The sequence below is a fragment of the Cebidichthys violaceus genome, unplaced genomic scaffold (genome assembly GCF_023349555.1).
Source record: "Cebidichthys violaceus isolate CVI_PGR_0920_01 unplaced genomic scaffold, fCebVio1.0.p SCAF_8, whole genome shotgun sequence".
NCBI classification, from domain to species: Eukaryota; Metazoa; Chordata; class Actinopteri; order Perciformes; family Stichaeidae; genus Cebidichthys; species Cebidichthys violaceus.
The window spans coordinates 15,880,625-15,898,656 of record NW_027176964.1 but is presented as its reverse complement, the minus strand read 5'-3'; the positions used below and the strand labels follow the sequence as shown (position 1 = coordinate 15,898,656).

The following is an 18,032-nucleotide window of genomic DNA, read 5'->3' as shown; positions in this document are numbered from 1 at the left end:
TTCAACTCGGACCGAGGACCCAATCGACCCCCTTGGCCTTTGACCCTTATTAACCCCGGGTTAGAGTGCTGTATTCGAGGTGAAGCCATCTGTGAGCCTTGCTGTGTCGGGGGGCATCCCTCCTCCCTCGCTCTTCATCGTCCCTCCCAGTGTTCAGGAGCAGTGGAGTGATCAGAGCGTCTCGATCAACTTCTTTGAAAGCCCTAGATGACAGGATGGTTCACGTCTACAATCCTGTAAAAAATAGAAATATATATATATATATATATATATATATATATATATATATGTGTGCCAAGTACAATTTTAAGTTACTTGTAGAACTCCATTTTATACTACTTTGTACTTCTCCTTCAGAGGAAGATATTGTACATTTTACTGCGCTACACATGTATAACAGGTTTCTTCATCGATCCTGATTTTATGTACAAAAGCAATGTTTGATGTAATGGTATGAGTAAAACTAACCAACAGCGGTATGTACAATAGTCAAAATGAGCTTCACCGTGGCCAACTACGACATTAAAATGCTGCATACACATTATTGCATCAGTAATAATCAAATCACATAATATACAATCATATATACATATCGCAACAAGGACAAGAGCTATTCTACTTCTACTTTTAAGTACATTGTGATGATGGTACTTCCACACTTTCACTTTTACATTTGAGTATTTTTACATTGTAGGATGGGAACCTTTAGTTAAAGGCGATATAGCGTGCTCTTTTCCAGGTTCTTACTTGTATTTAAGGTTTTTACCACAACATATTTATGTGCTTGAATATTCTAGAAATTTGTCTTAGAAGAAGAATGTTGTCTTACTGGCCTAACCCCTAACCTGTATTCTCCCTCCGTCACCTGTCTCTTTAAGCCTTGTTCGGGGAATAACCCCAGTCTGCTCTGCTTGGTCAGAGTTTTCAATCTTCCCATCTGCGTTTTTCGCTGTCTTCACGTACTCACAGACTTTAGGGTGCACTCCTGCAAAGTCCGTGAGGGTTTAGGACTGTCCCACTGTCAAGTCATCGAGTCTTTGAGGCTCTTTTGCAGACATTTCGAGCCCTTTATGAACCCTCTCCGTAAGTCCGCACTTCTGCAGAATTTGCGCAAGGGAATTACCCACAATTCATAGCAATGTGACGTTAAACACGGGCTTACCGGTGGAAGCATGGAGACAAATTAACATTTACTCAGAAACATTAAGGACTAAAGATGGAACATAAAACCACATGAAATCAGAGGAATGGAAGCAGAGATTATATTACACAGATTTATTCATCAAACATTTAATTTAGTTGTTGAAGCTGTTTTGACAAAAACGAGTAAATAGATTATTTTAATATTAACTCTCATCTTGTGAGAAAAAGAGCCTGAAAGAATCAAGGAATAAAAAGTATAAAATAATACCCACAATTGTAAAAAATACTGTTTAACGTTGTCGTGGTAACACGATACGTTGCAGCAAAGTCCGATTCGTATTGACACCATTTCAAGCCCTCACAGTCTCTCACACTCAACCACTCACCAGGTGACGTCAGTAAGTCCCTGAGGGTTCAGGGTTTAAGGCCTTAGGAGGGACACTGGGATTGGGCCTCATTGTGTGGGTCAACCATGGATGTATGAAGAGAACTGGATAGAGTGTCGGAGGCGGCGACCCGTTCATTCCCATGAAGGAATCAGTGATGCATGAAGCAAAAAAAAAAAAAAAATTTGATAAAAACATCGCGGTATAAAATTCAGATGAAATTATCTGGATCTTCATGCTAACGTTTCCTTTAACCCCGCCTCCAAACCCGTGGTCCAGCCTCGTTCTCGGGATCATTCACATGAAAGGAGGAAGGAGAATAACTCTGAAGCACTTTACAACTTTTAGGACTATTCAAGTGTTCCTACTGGGAAGTTGATTCACCTAAAAAAAAAAAAAAAAAAAAAAAAAAAGACATCTCTTGTAAGTCTTTGGTCTTTGGTCATAGTTTTGGCCACTATGTAAGTTTGGCTGTAAAGCTCGCCGCTCTTCCTGAGGGCTTGTTGTCAACTACCGGTGACTGTATAGTTGCGACATCCCAACCTTATGCAAGTCCTGATTACTAGTTTTAAAAGCACAGTTCCTGAATATGGGCAGTGTGCATTTCTCAGTGGATTGAGCGTCTTAATACTTGATACAGTATTTATTTGGCACATAGACCTGCTTTATAATGAAAGAAGACATGGAAATCTGACTTTCTACAACGATCTGAATACTGAATACTTCCTCCAACACTGCCTAAAGGTCAGGCTATGTTTCCTGCCTTTTCAAAAGTGTTGCACAGTTTCAATTCAAACAAATCCTTGTAAGAAGCAAATAATCCATTTTATTGACCTTTTACATTGGCAGCTGTTCCAAAACGTCCCCTAAGTATTCTGCACTTGTTCAGTTTGACAATGCCAGTGTACATAATAATCAAGGGAGCCAGAAGCATCTACTGAGATTCAACATGTTAGCAGATGATTACTCAAAGTTCCTTTTAGCAGTGATCTTAAAAAAGCAGTGTGTTGAACTTTGAACTTCACAAGAAAAGGGTTCATCCACCCCTCTTATCATACGGCAGCATGCTTATCAAATGGCGAGTTAGAGGTTTGTTTAGCGTATCGACTGTGTCAGTCGGAACATATGGTGTGTTTCTTTGTATGAAGAAAGGCTGAACGCATGACAATGTATTTGCGCAGAGAACAAAGTCTGAATAAGAAGAAAAACTACTGAGCAGGGATCTCGATTGTCGTCTCATTGCTACATTGACGCTCATTTTTCAAAACGTGCTCCATAATGCTGCCGTCATGCTCCTGAAACTGTACCTTCACTGTCATTGGAGAGCATTTATCCACTTTGCATTTGATGATTACAGTGTCGCTGGTAGCTTGAAGGCTACAGCCCCTGACATCAGGCATGTCCTCTTTAGACGCCGGACACACCAGCTGGTCCTTGTCGATGGAGACGACTGCCCGTCTTCTCAAATAAACGGGGCTCGCGCAGAGCATTCTCTCAAGCATCTCTATATCTCTGCTGTTTTCCAGCACCCAGTCGTGCAGATATGACATGTGGCAGTCACATTTCCAGGGGTTCCCGTGCAATCTCACCGTGTACTGAAGGACAAAAGGGTCTAAAAGGCCCAGTGGGAGAGTTTCCAGCTGGTTGTCGGACAGGTAGAGCTGCTGAAGGAGAGGCTGGTCCTCAAACAGTTTACTGTCCACCTTGCTCAGGTTGTTCTTGTGAAGATAGATTCCCTTGATGCTTAATAAATTACGAAAAATCGTTTCAGGCAGCAGGGCGAGCTGGTTTTCAGACAGATCAAGGTTCTCAAGGGCTGTAACATTTCTAAAAATGTCCTCAGGAAGGTCAGAAAGCCGGTTAGAGGACAAGATGAGGTCGGTGAGAGACGTCAAACTGCCCAGAGAGGACAGCTCAGTCAATCTGTTCCCTTTTAGAATCAGCTCCTTCAAATTTGTTGTCTCGAATCCGAACACTTTATCGCTGAAAGTTGTAAGTAGGTTTCCGCGGAGGTTCAGCACCTTCAGTTTGGTTAACACAAAGAAGATATCGTCAGGGAGTTCTGATAGCTTATTCCCCTCAAAGTGCAGCTCTATCAGCTGAGAGATATTGTGGAACATGTCGGACGTCAGATTGCTGATGAGGTTGTAGTTCATTCTCAGGATCTCCAGTCTTGCCAGACTAGAAAAAGTTTCCCTCTTTACGTCTTCAAGCATATTTTGGGACAAATCCAGGACTCGCAGATTATGGAGGAAAGGGAACGGAGGCAGATCTGATATGATGTTGCCCTTCATCTGCAGAGTTTCGAGCTGTTTAAGAGAGTCAAACATGCCAGGAGGCAAGGTCTTGAACCGGTTGAAGTTAAGCAACAGTTTAGTCAAGTTTCCTTGCTTTGAGAAAGTCCCCAAATATAAATGCTCCAGCAAGGGGTTCCCACTGATCTCCAGCTCCTGCAGCTCAGTCAGATGCTCAAAAGCCTGAGCGTGAATACTTTGCAGTGCGTTGCTTAGGAAGATAAGCTTGGTGAGTTGGGGGCTCTCCTCTAAAGTGTGGGAGAACAAGTACGATACGGCTGAATTGATCAGGATGAAGTCTTTGACCTGCCTGGACATGTTCCTGGGTAAAGAGGCCATCCGCTCATACGAACACAGTATTTGGACTGAAGTGAAACACTGGCAATTGTATGGACAAGAGGTGTGTGACTGTGTGTTGCCTCTGTGACAGAGAAGCAGTGCCAGGAACAGAATCAGGCCCAATTCTTTGTCCATTTTTCACTGTCAAAACATGAAGAAAGTTTCTATGAATTAACAGGAAACCAAAGTCGATTTTACTTTGATATCAGAGCAGAATAAAGATACCAAAAGCTACAAAAAGAGAAGAATAAAAAATGAAATCCAACCTACCTGTGTGTTACAGGGATCCCGTAGCATTGAAACAAATCCCCCCTGTCAATCCACAGGCCAGCTGACACAAAGTGCAAACGAGACGTTTGAATTAGGCAAGCCGAAAACCTTTGGTCAGCGGTCAGCTCCTGCCATTTGCTCACAGAAAAAGGGGGACTTTTCCTTTTGTCCAGCAATTCACCTCACAGAGCAGAAAACAGGAAACTTTTATTTGATCATTTAATATTATTATACAACATGTAACAAAAAAATACGGTCTTCTGAGTGACCGAGTCTTCTGTCTTTTTTTTTATTAGTATTAGTTTCAGCAGACGTCTGTCAGAGATGTGTCACTATTTACCGAAACAAAGCAAATAGATGCGAGCGGGAATGTGCTGCCACCAGAAAGGTTACTCTTTCCAGTAATTATTTTTGTCCACCAGAAATACTTCTACGACCAGTGGGACTTCTTCTACTTCTATTTATTTAGAAGTATTGAGACCCTGGCCAAAACAGCCAGGGTCTCACATACAGTAACAACACAGAGAGGCATCAGTCGGAGAGCTTGAGCATTGCGAATGATCCGTTAAACAACATTTTTTAATTGCTTTTGAAAGCACAACCTCAGCTGTAGTGTGAATACAAAATGTGAATTGTGTTGTTTTAGTGTGTTTGAGTCCTGTGAGGTTTCAGTCGCTGAAGGAGACCATCTCCTCCACTAGGGGTCAGCCTGCTCCTCCTAACTTTAAAGTCGGACTTGATGACATTCTTGGATCCTCCCTCTTCTCTGGGATGTTCCTTGAGGATGCACAGGTAATGTTACACTGTTTAGGATCAGCCCCAGCACCCCCAAGCCTCCAGGAACTACATCAAGACAAATTTAGGATCGTTTTTTTTTTTTCTATCTTTTTGAACTTTTTCCACTTTCATCATCTACCATTTCTATTTTCTGAAATCAAACAATGGCCAATGCAGGTATACAGCTCCTTGGGTTCACGTTGGCCTTCCTGGGCTTCATCGGCTCCATAGCATCCACAGTCATGGTGGAGTGGAAAGCTTCGTCGTACGCAGGAGACAACATCATCACAGCTCAGGCGATGTATGAAGGGCTGTGGAGGAGCTGTGTATCACAGAGCACTGGTCAAATTCAGTGTAAAGTGTATGATTCACTTCTACAACTACCAGGTAATGTTGGTTTACACATCATGTTTTCATTACACTGTACCACGGCTCATATCATCAGGCCCAGCAGTGAGCATATAGTCACAGTATGTTGTGTCCTAAATCATTTCTCTTCATCATGCTACAAAAATATGGATGTGGGAAGAAAATGAGAAATGGGATGGTGAAACATTGTTAGATTTTTTTTTCAATATTTTATGAATTCAGGAAATGTCTCAATTTCAAAAGTAGGATTTGTGGGCTTGTGTGCTGTAAAAGAGGAATGTGTGAATCTCTCTGGGCATTCAAACCTTCCTAAACATGGCTTGCATGCTCCGACATGTCCGTCAAATACCAGCAGCCGGCTGAGAAAAAAACAAAACACCTATTCTTCTTTTAATAAATCAATTTAAGAGGAATAGAAGTTATGGATTGTGTTGAATTTCAGATGTAAATGTAGCCTTTGTAAATGGATTTTTTAACTTCTATATGATAAAAGGTTGATATGCTCTTCATCAGATAGGAATGCTTGGATGTGACTCATGTCCTTTGCACTCCACCCCCTGTTCTGCGCCTGCTGTAAACAAGAAGAACGATGAGATTTAATAATAAAGAACTTTCTTAAGCTTAGGTTTTGTTCAAGCTTTCATTTAAGATACATTAGAAACAGGAGCGAGTCGTCAGAAGTAATCACTGTTTGCAATTTATTTCTATTTGAAGTCAGAATAGCGATGACCCAGGGGGAAATGAATACAAAAAAAAATTAGAAAGCTGTGGAATTGCATGAAACCGGCTCAAATCTCTGATTCTGTGCCTTTGTCTGTCTTCGTTTTCCAGGGCTCGTACTGGGAACACGTGGGCTGATGCTGAGCGCCATCCTGCTGTGCTTTATTTCTATGTTGGTGGACGTGGTGGGCATGAGGTGCACCACCTGTATGGCAGATCAACCGGAGCAGAAGGACAAAGTGGCTCTAGCTGGAGGGGTGATCTTCATCGTCGCTGGTCAGAGTCCACTCACTTCAGACACACGTGCGAGGACACACACTGCTTGAGCATCATCTTGCTCGTCGGATACACACTACTGTGTGTTTTGTTTTTTGACCAACTGTATTGCGACAACTTTTACATTACATTTGGGTGAATTCACGGGTTTATAGAAATGTTGGTGCATGACAGATGACACAGTCTTGCATTTTTTTTGAACCTGCAAAAAACTATAAAATGTTTCTCCGCTCATGGTTTTCAGGTGTGCTTGCTCTGGCGGGAACATCTTGGTACGGCCACAGAATAGCACAGGACTTCTACAACCCATTCACTCCGACTAATTCTAGGTGAGGTCGTCCTTCTCTGCACATTCAGTCAGGAATTCACACTAATTATCGCTGTGTCTGTGTGTAATGACACACAGGACAGACTCTTGCCAACTAAACTATCTTTTATTATACTGTTGTTCTCCTGCCGGTCCAAGTTTATCAGGTAGTATTACACACTCAAAGAAATTGTTGTGATATTTTCAGTGGTGTAAAAGTTTTAAATACCATTCTGTAAAAAATGGATACAAATAAAAGTTCTTCCCTCAAGATATTCCTCAAGTAAAAGTACAAAAGTAATAGCAGTAGAATGTACTTTAAGTATCAAAAGTAGAATCCCTTGCTGATCAGTAACTATTTGATATATGGATCGTATATATATTGTTTGTAAAATCTTAATTTGCGAACTAACGGGTAAATGTGTCACATAAATGTAGTGGAGTAAAAAGTGCAAAAGTAAAATACTTGACTAAATAATTTGGAAAATACTCTGTGAATATGAAGCTACAACCAGCAGTCGGTTAGCTTAGCTTAGCATAAAAACTGAAAAAAAAGGGGAAACAGCTGACCTGGAGTCCTGTCGTGATCTTTGAATTGTACTGCTGTAAACCAGATCAGCCCAAATTAAACAGAATATATCCAGCTTGTATTTGGGCTCCATGACTTGTAATGCTTGTCCTTTCCAAATGCGAGCACAAGTATCAGTGCGATGTGTGAATAATTCACAGATACGAATTCGGAAGTGCCTTGTTTGTTGGCTGGGGAGCGGCCTGTCTCATCATCATAGGAGGGAGCTTCCTCTGCTGCAACTGCTCCAGCGAAGGCTCTGGGAAATCTCCCCGCCACCCAGCGTCCCGCTCCGCAGGCCAGCCGGGCAAGGACTACGTCTAGGACCATCACTCCGTCCAGCCTCCGCTCAAGGAAGAACGTGGTCTTCTGTTACTTCTGTTTCTTAATGGTTTTTTTTTTACAATATGTATATTTGCAGGTGTTGTTTTTGGTATATGTTTATATTTCTTTGGAAATACACTCCATTCTCTGGTAGTGTATATAGTAGCTCACAGACAGCAACAATTTGAAAAAAATGATTGCATCCCTCAAGTAGGGAACATCCACATATTCACAATGGAAATTAATATTAAAGATGAAAACAACTATAACCCATTTGATATACATCTGCTCAGCGTATGAGTTTTATTTTTGTTAATTAATTTGATTGTAATCTTTCCACTATTCCATCAAATCATGTACAATAAAATCCTCATTGTTTTTTGTAGTATTGTATGTTTTTATAGCATTCAGGTCTGGTTTGGTTTGATGTGTAACATATGGCTGGTGTTCAAATCCTATATAAACCTCTGCAAGCCAACAATGTTTTTGCTTTCAATGGTGTGTGTGTGTGTGTGTGTGTGTGTGTGTGTGTGTGTGTGTGTGCGTGCGCATGATACTCCTAACCAAGGTTCGGTACGTTTGTCGTCGCCATCTTGTTTTTTTGGCCGCAGTAGTTTTATATTTTGCATTATATTTTAGTGACACAAAAGAATGAAGGTAAGACGTCTGAACGCTGAGTAAGACATTTGTAGGCGACCAGTGCTCATTTTAATATAAACAAAAACACGGACAACTTCCAGACTAGACAACGCAGTGGTTGCAACATGTCAATCACAAGGTAGCCACGCCCTAAAACATACTTTGCTTTATCGTCTATTTTACACCCTGTGGGCTATTACAAAGACTGCAAGTTTAAATTGGCTTCATTTATCAGAACAAGAGGTTGGCCTGAGTGAGGCACTGATGCACTTTGCTTCAGTATGGTACCGTTCTGTTCCATCTGAGCGAGATGTTACTCACACCACCATCTGGACACATCTGGAAAGTCAAATGACATGATTTTTATATTTGAATGATAATGTGTCTGTAATGTTTATTACAGACATTTATGTCAAAAAGGACATGCTATACTATGACTTTTTTTTCGACATACTATACTATGACTTTTTCGACATACTATACTATGACTTTTTTTTCCGACATACTATAATATGACTTTTTTTTTTCAACATACTATAGTATGACTTTTTTTCCGACATACTGTACTATGACTTTTTTTTTGACATACTATACTATGACTTTTTCGACATACTATACTATGACTTTTTTTTCGACATGCTATACTATGACTTTTTTTTCGACATGCTATACTATGACTTTTTCGACAAACTATACTATGACTTTTTTTTGACATGCTATACTGTGAGATTTTCGACATACTATAATATGACTTTTTTTTCGACATACTATACTATGACTTTTTTTTTCGACATACTATAATATGACCTTTTTTTTCGACATACTATAATATTACTTTTTTTTCGACATGCTATACTATGACTTTTTTTTTCGACATGCTATACTATGACTTTTTTTTTCGACATACTATAATATGACTTTTTTTTTCGACATACTATAATATGACCTTTTTTTTCGACATACTATAATATTACTTTTTTTTCGACATGCTATACTATGACTTTTTTTTTCGACATGCTATACTATGACTTTTTTTTTCGACATACTATACTATGACTTTTTTTTTCGACATACTATACTATGACTTTTTTTTTCGACATACTATAATATGACTTTTTTTTTCGACATACTATAATATGACTTTTTTTTTCGACATGCTATACTATGACTTTTTTTCGACATACTATACTATGACTTTTTTTCCACATACTATACTATGACTTTTTTTTCGACATGCTATACTATGACTTTTTTTTCGACATGCTATACTATGACTTTTTTTTCGACATGCTATACTATGACTTTTTTTTCGACATGCTATACTATGACTTTTTCGACATGCTATACTATGACTTTTTCGACATACTATACTATGACTTTTTTTTCGACATGCTATACTATGACTTTTTTTTCGACATGCTATACTATGACTTTTTTTTCGACATACTATAATATGACTTTTTCGACATACTATACTATGACTTTTTTTTGACATACTATACTATGACTTTTTCGACATACTATACTATGACTTTTTTTGACATACTATACTATGACTTTTTTTTGACATACTGTAATATGACTTTTTTTCGACATGCTATACTATGAGATTTTCGACATACTGTAATATGACTTTTTTTTTGACATACTATACTATGACTTTTTTTCGACATACTATACTATGACTTTTTCGACATACTATACTATGACTTTTTTTCGACATACTATACTATGACTTTTTTTCGACATACTATACTATGACTTTTTTTTCGACATGCTATACTATGACTTTTTCGACATACTATACTATGACTTTTTTTTGACATACTATACTATGACTTTTTTTTGACATACTATACTATGACTTTTTTTTGACATACTGTAATATGACTTTTTTTCGACATGCTATACTATGAGATTTTCGACATACTGTACTATGACTTTTTTTTCGACATACTATACTATGACTTTTTCGACATACTATACTATGACTTTTTTTTGACATACTGTAATATGACTTTTTTTCGACATGCTATACTATGAGATTTTCGACATACTGTACTATGACTTTTTTTTCGACATACTATACTATGACTTTTTCGACATGCTATACTATGACTTTTTTTTTTGACATACTATAATATGACTTTTTTTTTTGACATACTATAATATGACCTTTTTTTTCGACATACTATAATATTACTTTTTTTTCGACATGCTATACTATGACTTTTTTTTCCGACATGCTATACTATGACTTTTTTTTTCGACATACTATACTATGACTTTTTTTTTCGACATACTATACTATGACTTTTTTTTTCGACATACTATAATATGACTTTTTTTTTCGACATACTATAATATGACTTTTTTTTTCGACATGCTATACTATGACTTTTTTTCGACATACTATACTATGACTTTTTTTCCACATACTATACTATGACTTTTTTTTCGACATGCTATACTATGACTTTTTTTTCGACATGCTATACTATGACTTTTTTTTGACATACTATACTATGACTTTTTTGACATACTATACTATGACTTTTTTTCGACATGCTATACTATGACTTTTTCGACATACTATACTATGACTTTTTTTTGACATACTATACTATGACTTTTTTTTCGACATACTATACTATGACTTTTTTTCGACATGCTATACTATGACTTTTTCGACATACTATACTATGACTTTTTTTTGACATACTGTAATATGACTTTTTTTTGACATACTATACTATGACTTTTTTTTGACATACTGTAATATGACTTTTTTTCGACATGCTATACTATGAGATTTTTGACATACTGTACTATGACTTTTTTTTCGACATACTATACTATGACTTTTTCGACATACTATACTATGACTTTTTTTTGACATACTGTAATATGACTTTTTTTCGACATGCTATACTATGAGATTTTCGACATACTGTACTATGACTTTTTTTTCGACATACTATACTATGACTTTTCGACATACTATACTATGACTTTTTTTCGACATACTATACTATGACTTTTTTTCGACATACTGTACTATGACTTTTTTTTCGACATACTATACTATGACTTTTTTTTGATATGCTATACTATGAGATTTTTGACATACTATAATATGACTTTTTTTTCGACATACTATACTATGACTTTTTTTTCGACATGCTATACTATAACTTTTTTTTCGACATGCTATACTATGACTTTTTTTTTCGACATGCTATACTATGACTTTTTTTTTGACATGCTATACTATGACTTTTTTTTCGACATGCTATACTATGACTTTTCGACATGCTATACTATGACTTTTTCGACATACTATACTATGACTTTTTTTTCGACATGCTATACTATGACTTTTTTTTCGACATGCTATACTATGACTTTTTTTTCGACATACTATAATATGACTTTTTCGACATACTATACTATGACTTTTTTTTGACATACTATACTATGACTTTTTTGACATACTATACTATGACTTTTTTTCGACATGCTATACTATGACTTTTTCGACATACTATACTATGACTTTTTTTTGACATACTATACTATGACTTTTTTTTCGACATACTATACTATGACTTTTTTTCGACATGCTATACTATGACTTTTTCGACATACTATACTATGACTTTTTTTTGACATACTATACTATGACTTTTTTTTGACATACTGTAATATGACTTTTTTTCGACATGCTATACTATGAGATTTTCGACATACTATAATATGACTTTTTTTTCGACATACTATACTATGACTTTTTTTTTCGACATACTATAATATGACTTTTTCGACATACTATACTATGACTTTTTTTTGACATACTATACTATGACTTTTTCGACATACTATACTATGACTTTTTTTTGACATACTATACTATGACTTTTTCGACATACTATACTATGACTTTTTTTTGACATACTATACTATGACTTTTTTTTGACATACTGTAATATGACTTTTTTTCGACATGCTATACTATGAGATTTTCGACATACTGTAATATGACTTTTTTTTTGACATACTATACTATGACTTTTTCGACATACTATACTATGACTTTTTTTCGACATACTATACTATGACTTTTTTTCGACATACTATACTATGACTTTTTTTTCGACATACTATACTATGACTTTTTTTTCGACATGCTATACTATGACTTTTTCGACATACTATACTATGACTTTTTTTTGACATACTATACTATGACTTTTTTTTGACATACTATACTATGACTTTTTTTTGACATACTGTAATATGACTTTTTTTCGACATGCTATACTATGAGATTTTCGACATACTGTACTATGACTTTTTTTTCGACATACTATACTATGACTTTTTCGACATACTATACTATGACTTTTTTTTGACATACTGTAATATGACTTTTTTTCGACATGCTATACTATGAGATTTTCGACATACTGTACTATGACTTTTTTTTCGACATACTATACTATGACTTTTTCGACATACTATACTATGACTTTTTTTCGACATACTATACTATGACTTTTTTTCGACATACTGTACTATGGCTTTTTTTTCGACATACTATACTATGACTTTTTTTTGACATGCTATACTATGAGATTTTCGACATACTATAATATGACTTTTTTTTTGACATACTATACTATGACTTTTTTTTCGACATGCTATACTATGACTTTTTTTTCGACATGCTATACTATGACTTTTTTTTTCGACATGCTATACTATGACTTTTTTTTTGACATGCTATACTATGACTTTTTTTTCGACATGCTATACTATGACTTTTTCGACATGCTATACTATGACTTTTTCGACATACTATACTATGACTTTTTTTTCGACATGCTATACTATGACTTTTTTTTCGACATGCTATACTATGACTTTTTTTTCGACATACTATAATATGACTTTTTCGACATACTATACTATGACTTTTTTTTGACATACTATACTATGACTTTTTTGACATACTATACTATGACTTTTTTTCGACATGCTATACTATGACTTTTTCGACATACTATACTATGACTTTTTTTTGACATACTATACTATGACTTTTTTTTCGACATACTATACTATGACTTTTTTTCGACATGCTATACTATGACTTTTTCGACATACTATACTATGACTTTTTTTTGACATACTGTAATATGACTTTTTTTTGACATACTATACTATGACTTTTTTTTGACATACTGTAATATGACTTTTTTTCGACATGCTATACTATGAGATTTTCGACATACTGTACTATGACTTTTTTTTCGACATACTATACTATGACTTTTTCGACATACTATACTATGACTTTTTTTTGACATACTGTAATATGACTTTTTTTCGACATGCTATACTATGAGATTTTCGACATACTGTACTATGACTTTTTTTTCGACATACTATACTATGACTTTTTTTTGACATGCTATACTATGAGATTTTCGACATACTATAATATGACTTTTTTTTCGACATACTATACTATGACTTTTTTTTCGACATACTATACTATGACTTTTTTTTCGACATGCTATACTATGACTTTTTTTTTCGACATGCTATACTATGACTTTTTTTTTGACATGCTATACTATGACTTTTTTTTCGACATGCTATACTATGACTTTTTCGACATGCTATACTATGACTTTTTCGACATACTATACTATGACTTTTTTTTCGACATGCTATACTATGACTTTTTTTTCGACATGCTATACTATGACTTTTTTTTCGACATACTATAATATGACTTTTTCGACATACTATACTATGACTTTTTTTTGACATACTATACTATGACTTTTTTGACATACTATACTATGACTTTTTTTCGACATGCTATACTATGACTTTTTCGACATACTATACTATGACTTTTTTTTGACATACTATACTATGACTTTTTTTTCGACATACTATACTATGACTTTTTTTCGACATGCTATACTATGACTTTTTTGACATACTATACTATGACTTTTTTTTGACATACTATACTATGACTTTTTTTTGACATACTGTAATATGACTTTTTTTCGACATGCTATACTATGAGATTTTCGACATACTATAATATGACTTTTTTTTCGACATACTATACTATGACTTTTTTTTTCGACATACTATACTATGACTTTTTTTTTCGACATACTATAATATGACCTTTTTTTTCGACATACTATAATATTACTTTTTTTTCGACATGCTATACTATGACTTTTTTTTTCGACATGCTATACTATGACTTTTTTTTTCGACATACTATAATATGACTTTTTTTTTCGACATACTATAATATGACTTTTTTTTTCGACATACTATACTATGACTTTTTTTTGACATACTATACTATGACTTTTTTTTCGACATGCTATACTATGACTTTTTCGACATACTATAATATGACTTTTTTTTTCGACATACTATAATATGACTTTTTTTTTCGACATACTATAATATGACTTTTTTTTTCGACATGCTATACTATGACTTTTTTTTTCGACATACTATAATATGACTTTTTTTTTCGACATACTATAATATGACTTTTTTTTTCGACATACTATAATATGACTTTTTTTTTCGACATACTATTATATGACTTTTTTTTTCGACATACTATAATATGACTTTTTTTTTCGACATGCTATACTATGACTTTTTTTTTCGACATACTATACTATGACTTTTTTTTGACATACTATACTATGACTTTTTTTTCGACATGCTATACTATGACTTTTTCGACATACTATACTATGACTTTTTTTTGACATACTATACTATGACTTTTTTTCGACATACGATACTATGACTTTTTTTTGACATGCTATACTATGAGATTTTCGACATACTATACTATGACTTTTTTTTAGACATACTATACTATGACTTTTTCGACAAATTCTGTGCAAGAATGTGCGTGTGTGTGTCTCCCAAAGTCATTCATTACAGCACATCCCTCCAATGCAATGGCAGAGATATTCCTTGACATCTTCTAAGAAAGATAGGGATCTATAAATAAAATGTTGGCCTTTCTATAGACTAATATTTCGAAGTAACTCAAAGAAATACTAGCAAACAAATAAACGCTGTAGAAAAGTGACAGCGCACAGGACTTGAGTGTTTGTTTAAAGCTTCAACCTAACCATTTAACATATCTTTAAAGCAACATAAAGACTTTAGAGTGAGCAATTTTATGTTTACGAGAATGAAATGAGTCAAAATAATCGGTGAAACGTTTTCAAAAAGGAGAGTTTTCATTGTCCAACATATGGCGGCGACTGCTGCAGAAATGTGTTGCCTCAGGGACGACAAAACCAATCCAGTCAAAGAGAAAGGAGGCTGGGGAGCGGCTCCTGACAAGCATACCTCGAGCCAATGGCTCTTGTCCCAACATGCCTTTTCACAGCGAAGGCATCAGAGTTTATGAAAACCTGATTCCAAATAATTTACACCCGTCTATATTTAGTACACAAACTCACACTGTGTGACTCTCTATATGGAGGGGTAATGTAGAATCCCCCCCCCCCCATCCATCCAACCAGCACGCTCACAACAATACTGCATATGTTTTACCTACTGCATGAATAGACAGTTGTCTTCATTGTACCTCGCAATGGTTCTGCAGCAGCGAGCGCCACCATCTGGTAACCCGTGAGTCTGCTGCTCAAATACAACAGAAATGAAAAATAAGAGAGAGAGAATGCAATGGTGTAAGTATTGTTTGAAATGCTGGATGTCTGACAATAAAGGTCAAAAAGCCAAAAAGAAAAAAAAAACACAAGACAACAGCCTACACTAAATACACAAATAAGAAGAGGGACGACACGCAACACAGGTCCCCATCTGGACTTAAAACCAGGTTTTGTTGCAGTAACTTCAGCATCAGGACCATCAGGAGGATGACCCTCCATATCGCATTCTGTGCAAAACAGTATTTCAAATTAAAATAGGTTTTACAAAAAAATAAATGCACCTTTGACATATTGGCAGTTCATGCGCCTCGATAATGTTTGAACTGATTTAAAAATGCAAGCAGCACAAAAGATTGTATTCCTTCATCAGCAACAAGCACACAGTGGTCATTGTGTATGACTCCCTCTGCAGAGACACAACTACTGCAATAGAAAGTCACTGTGGAGCAAACAGAAAGAGGAAGTTGATAAAGAAAACAAAAGTATTTCTTTAAGATATGAGCTATAGACATTCATTAAACATTCATTCATTAATTCATTCATAATTCATTCATCAATGATATCTGAAGATGTCATTCAATCATGGCTTGAAAACATCAACTGACTCCTGTTGTTGGGGTGCCCTCATGTTAACACATGAATGAATCTTCGATTTCGCTTCCCGAGAAGTCAGGAAAAAAAAAAAAAAAATACAGAATGAATCATCAAGACCTTTCTACTCGAATGACACAGCAGTCTCTTTTCAAGTTCCTGAATTTGAAAAAAGCGAAAGTGCACGCAAAGTTCAAGTCCTGCGGTTGTGGTGCAGTGATGGGAAGATGATTATTCATCTTCCCCCGTTACTTCGAGGAACTAATCTGGGCTCATATTACTGTCAGTGACACCGCTCTGTATTGTGATGTTCACCCAAAAGTACAGTTAAAGATATACTGACGGGGACATATTAGTAAAAGGTATCCATAAACAATAAACTCTGGATGAATTTGAAAGCCGTGAAAGAAGAATCACAGTATTTGAATTTGACAAGCTACAAAAACATTAAGATATGATTCAAAGGGAAATTTTAATCAATTTTATGCTTGTATAGATTGTATCATTCCATTCTGTTAACGTCTGAGAAAATTACAAGATGAAAGAATAAAGTATCTGTTGTTAACTTTAGACCAAAGTCCTAAATAAGTGCATTGTGAAAATATTCTGTGGCCACTAGAGGGCAACAGAGGCAAAGTTTTGGATCAATTTCCCAAAACCTGACATACATGAGAGGTATACACATAACAACCATAATCCATTGATTGTTAGACAAGGTTTAATAAAATGAAGACAAATGAGATAATGAGATTATGAGTATTATTCTGATATGTTTATTTAACGGTTATATTATTTACCACCATTTTGACCTTACATGAATCAACAAAGGGAATCGTTTGATGGGAAATTAACTAGGCAATGCAATATCACAACTACCAAATATTTTCCAATCATAGAAAAAATATCATTGATCAACATAAATCATGGATACTACTATGTTTGATAATAGTCACAAAAGACACAGAGGAGGACAAACAGGAATCTAGTGATCTTATAAGCACCATGACTTTAAACAGTGAATGTATCATTAGCATTGTTAGCAAATAAACTATATTTGTATTCTTATTTTTCTTAACTATTACCCTCCTACTTTGTTAATCATTCGACTTTTTTTTTTTTTCCCATGACACTGTTTACACTCTGACTCTAACTCTAGTTAACATGAATATCTTTAGAATTGGTAATAAATCAACAATCATGCGCTGGTTCAGGTCAGTGTGAAGCAGAGGGTCGGGGCAGCTTAAATATAAACGTTTGGGTTCCTACTGCTGGAGGTCAAAG

The 18,032-nt window shown here is 35.4% G+C and overlaps 2 protein-coding genes across 2 annotated transcripts; one reads left to right on the top strand and one right to left on the bottom strand.

The window, feature by feature from the left end:
• Window positions 1–1,306: 1,306 nt before the first annotated feature.
• zgc:153913 (carboxypeptidase N subunit 2) lies at window positions 1,307–4,503 on the bottom strand. Its single transcript, XM_068701962.1, has 2 exons — window positions 4,433–4,503; window positions 1,307–4,303 (listed from the first exon to the last, which is right to left on the bottom strand). The coding sequence occupies exon 2, from the start codon at window positions 4,295–4,297 to the stop codon at window positions 2,738–2,740; it is 1,560 nt and encodes a 519-aa protein (XP_068558063.1). The 5' UTR covers window positions 4,298–4,303; window positions 4,433–4,503; the 3' UTR covers window positions 1,307–2,737.
• Window positions 4,504–5,334: 831 nt separating this feature from the next.
• On the top strand, window positions 5,335–8,196 carry cldn1 (claudin 1). The gene is made up of 4 exons (XM_068738240.1): window positions 5,335–5,596; window positions 6,410–6,574; window positions 6,819–6,903; window positions 7,611–8,196. The coding sequence occupies exons 1-4, from the start codon at window positions 5,374–5,376 to the stop codon at window positions 7,771–7,773; spliced, it is 636 nt and encodes a 211-aa protein (XP_068594341.1). The 5' UTR covers window positions 5,335–5,373; the 3' UTR covers window positions 7,774–8,196.
• The last annotated feature ends 9,836 nt before the right edge of the window (window positions 8,197–18,032 follow it).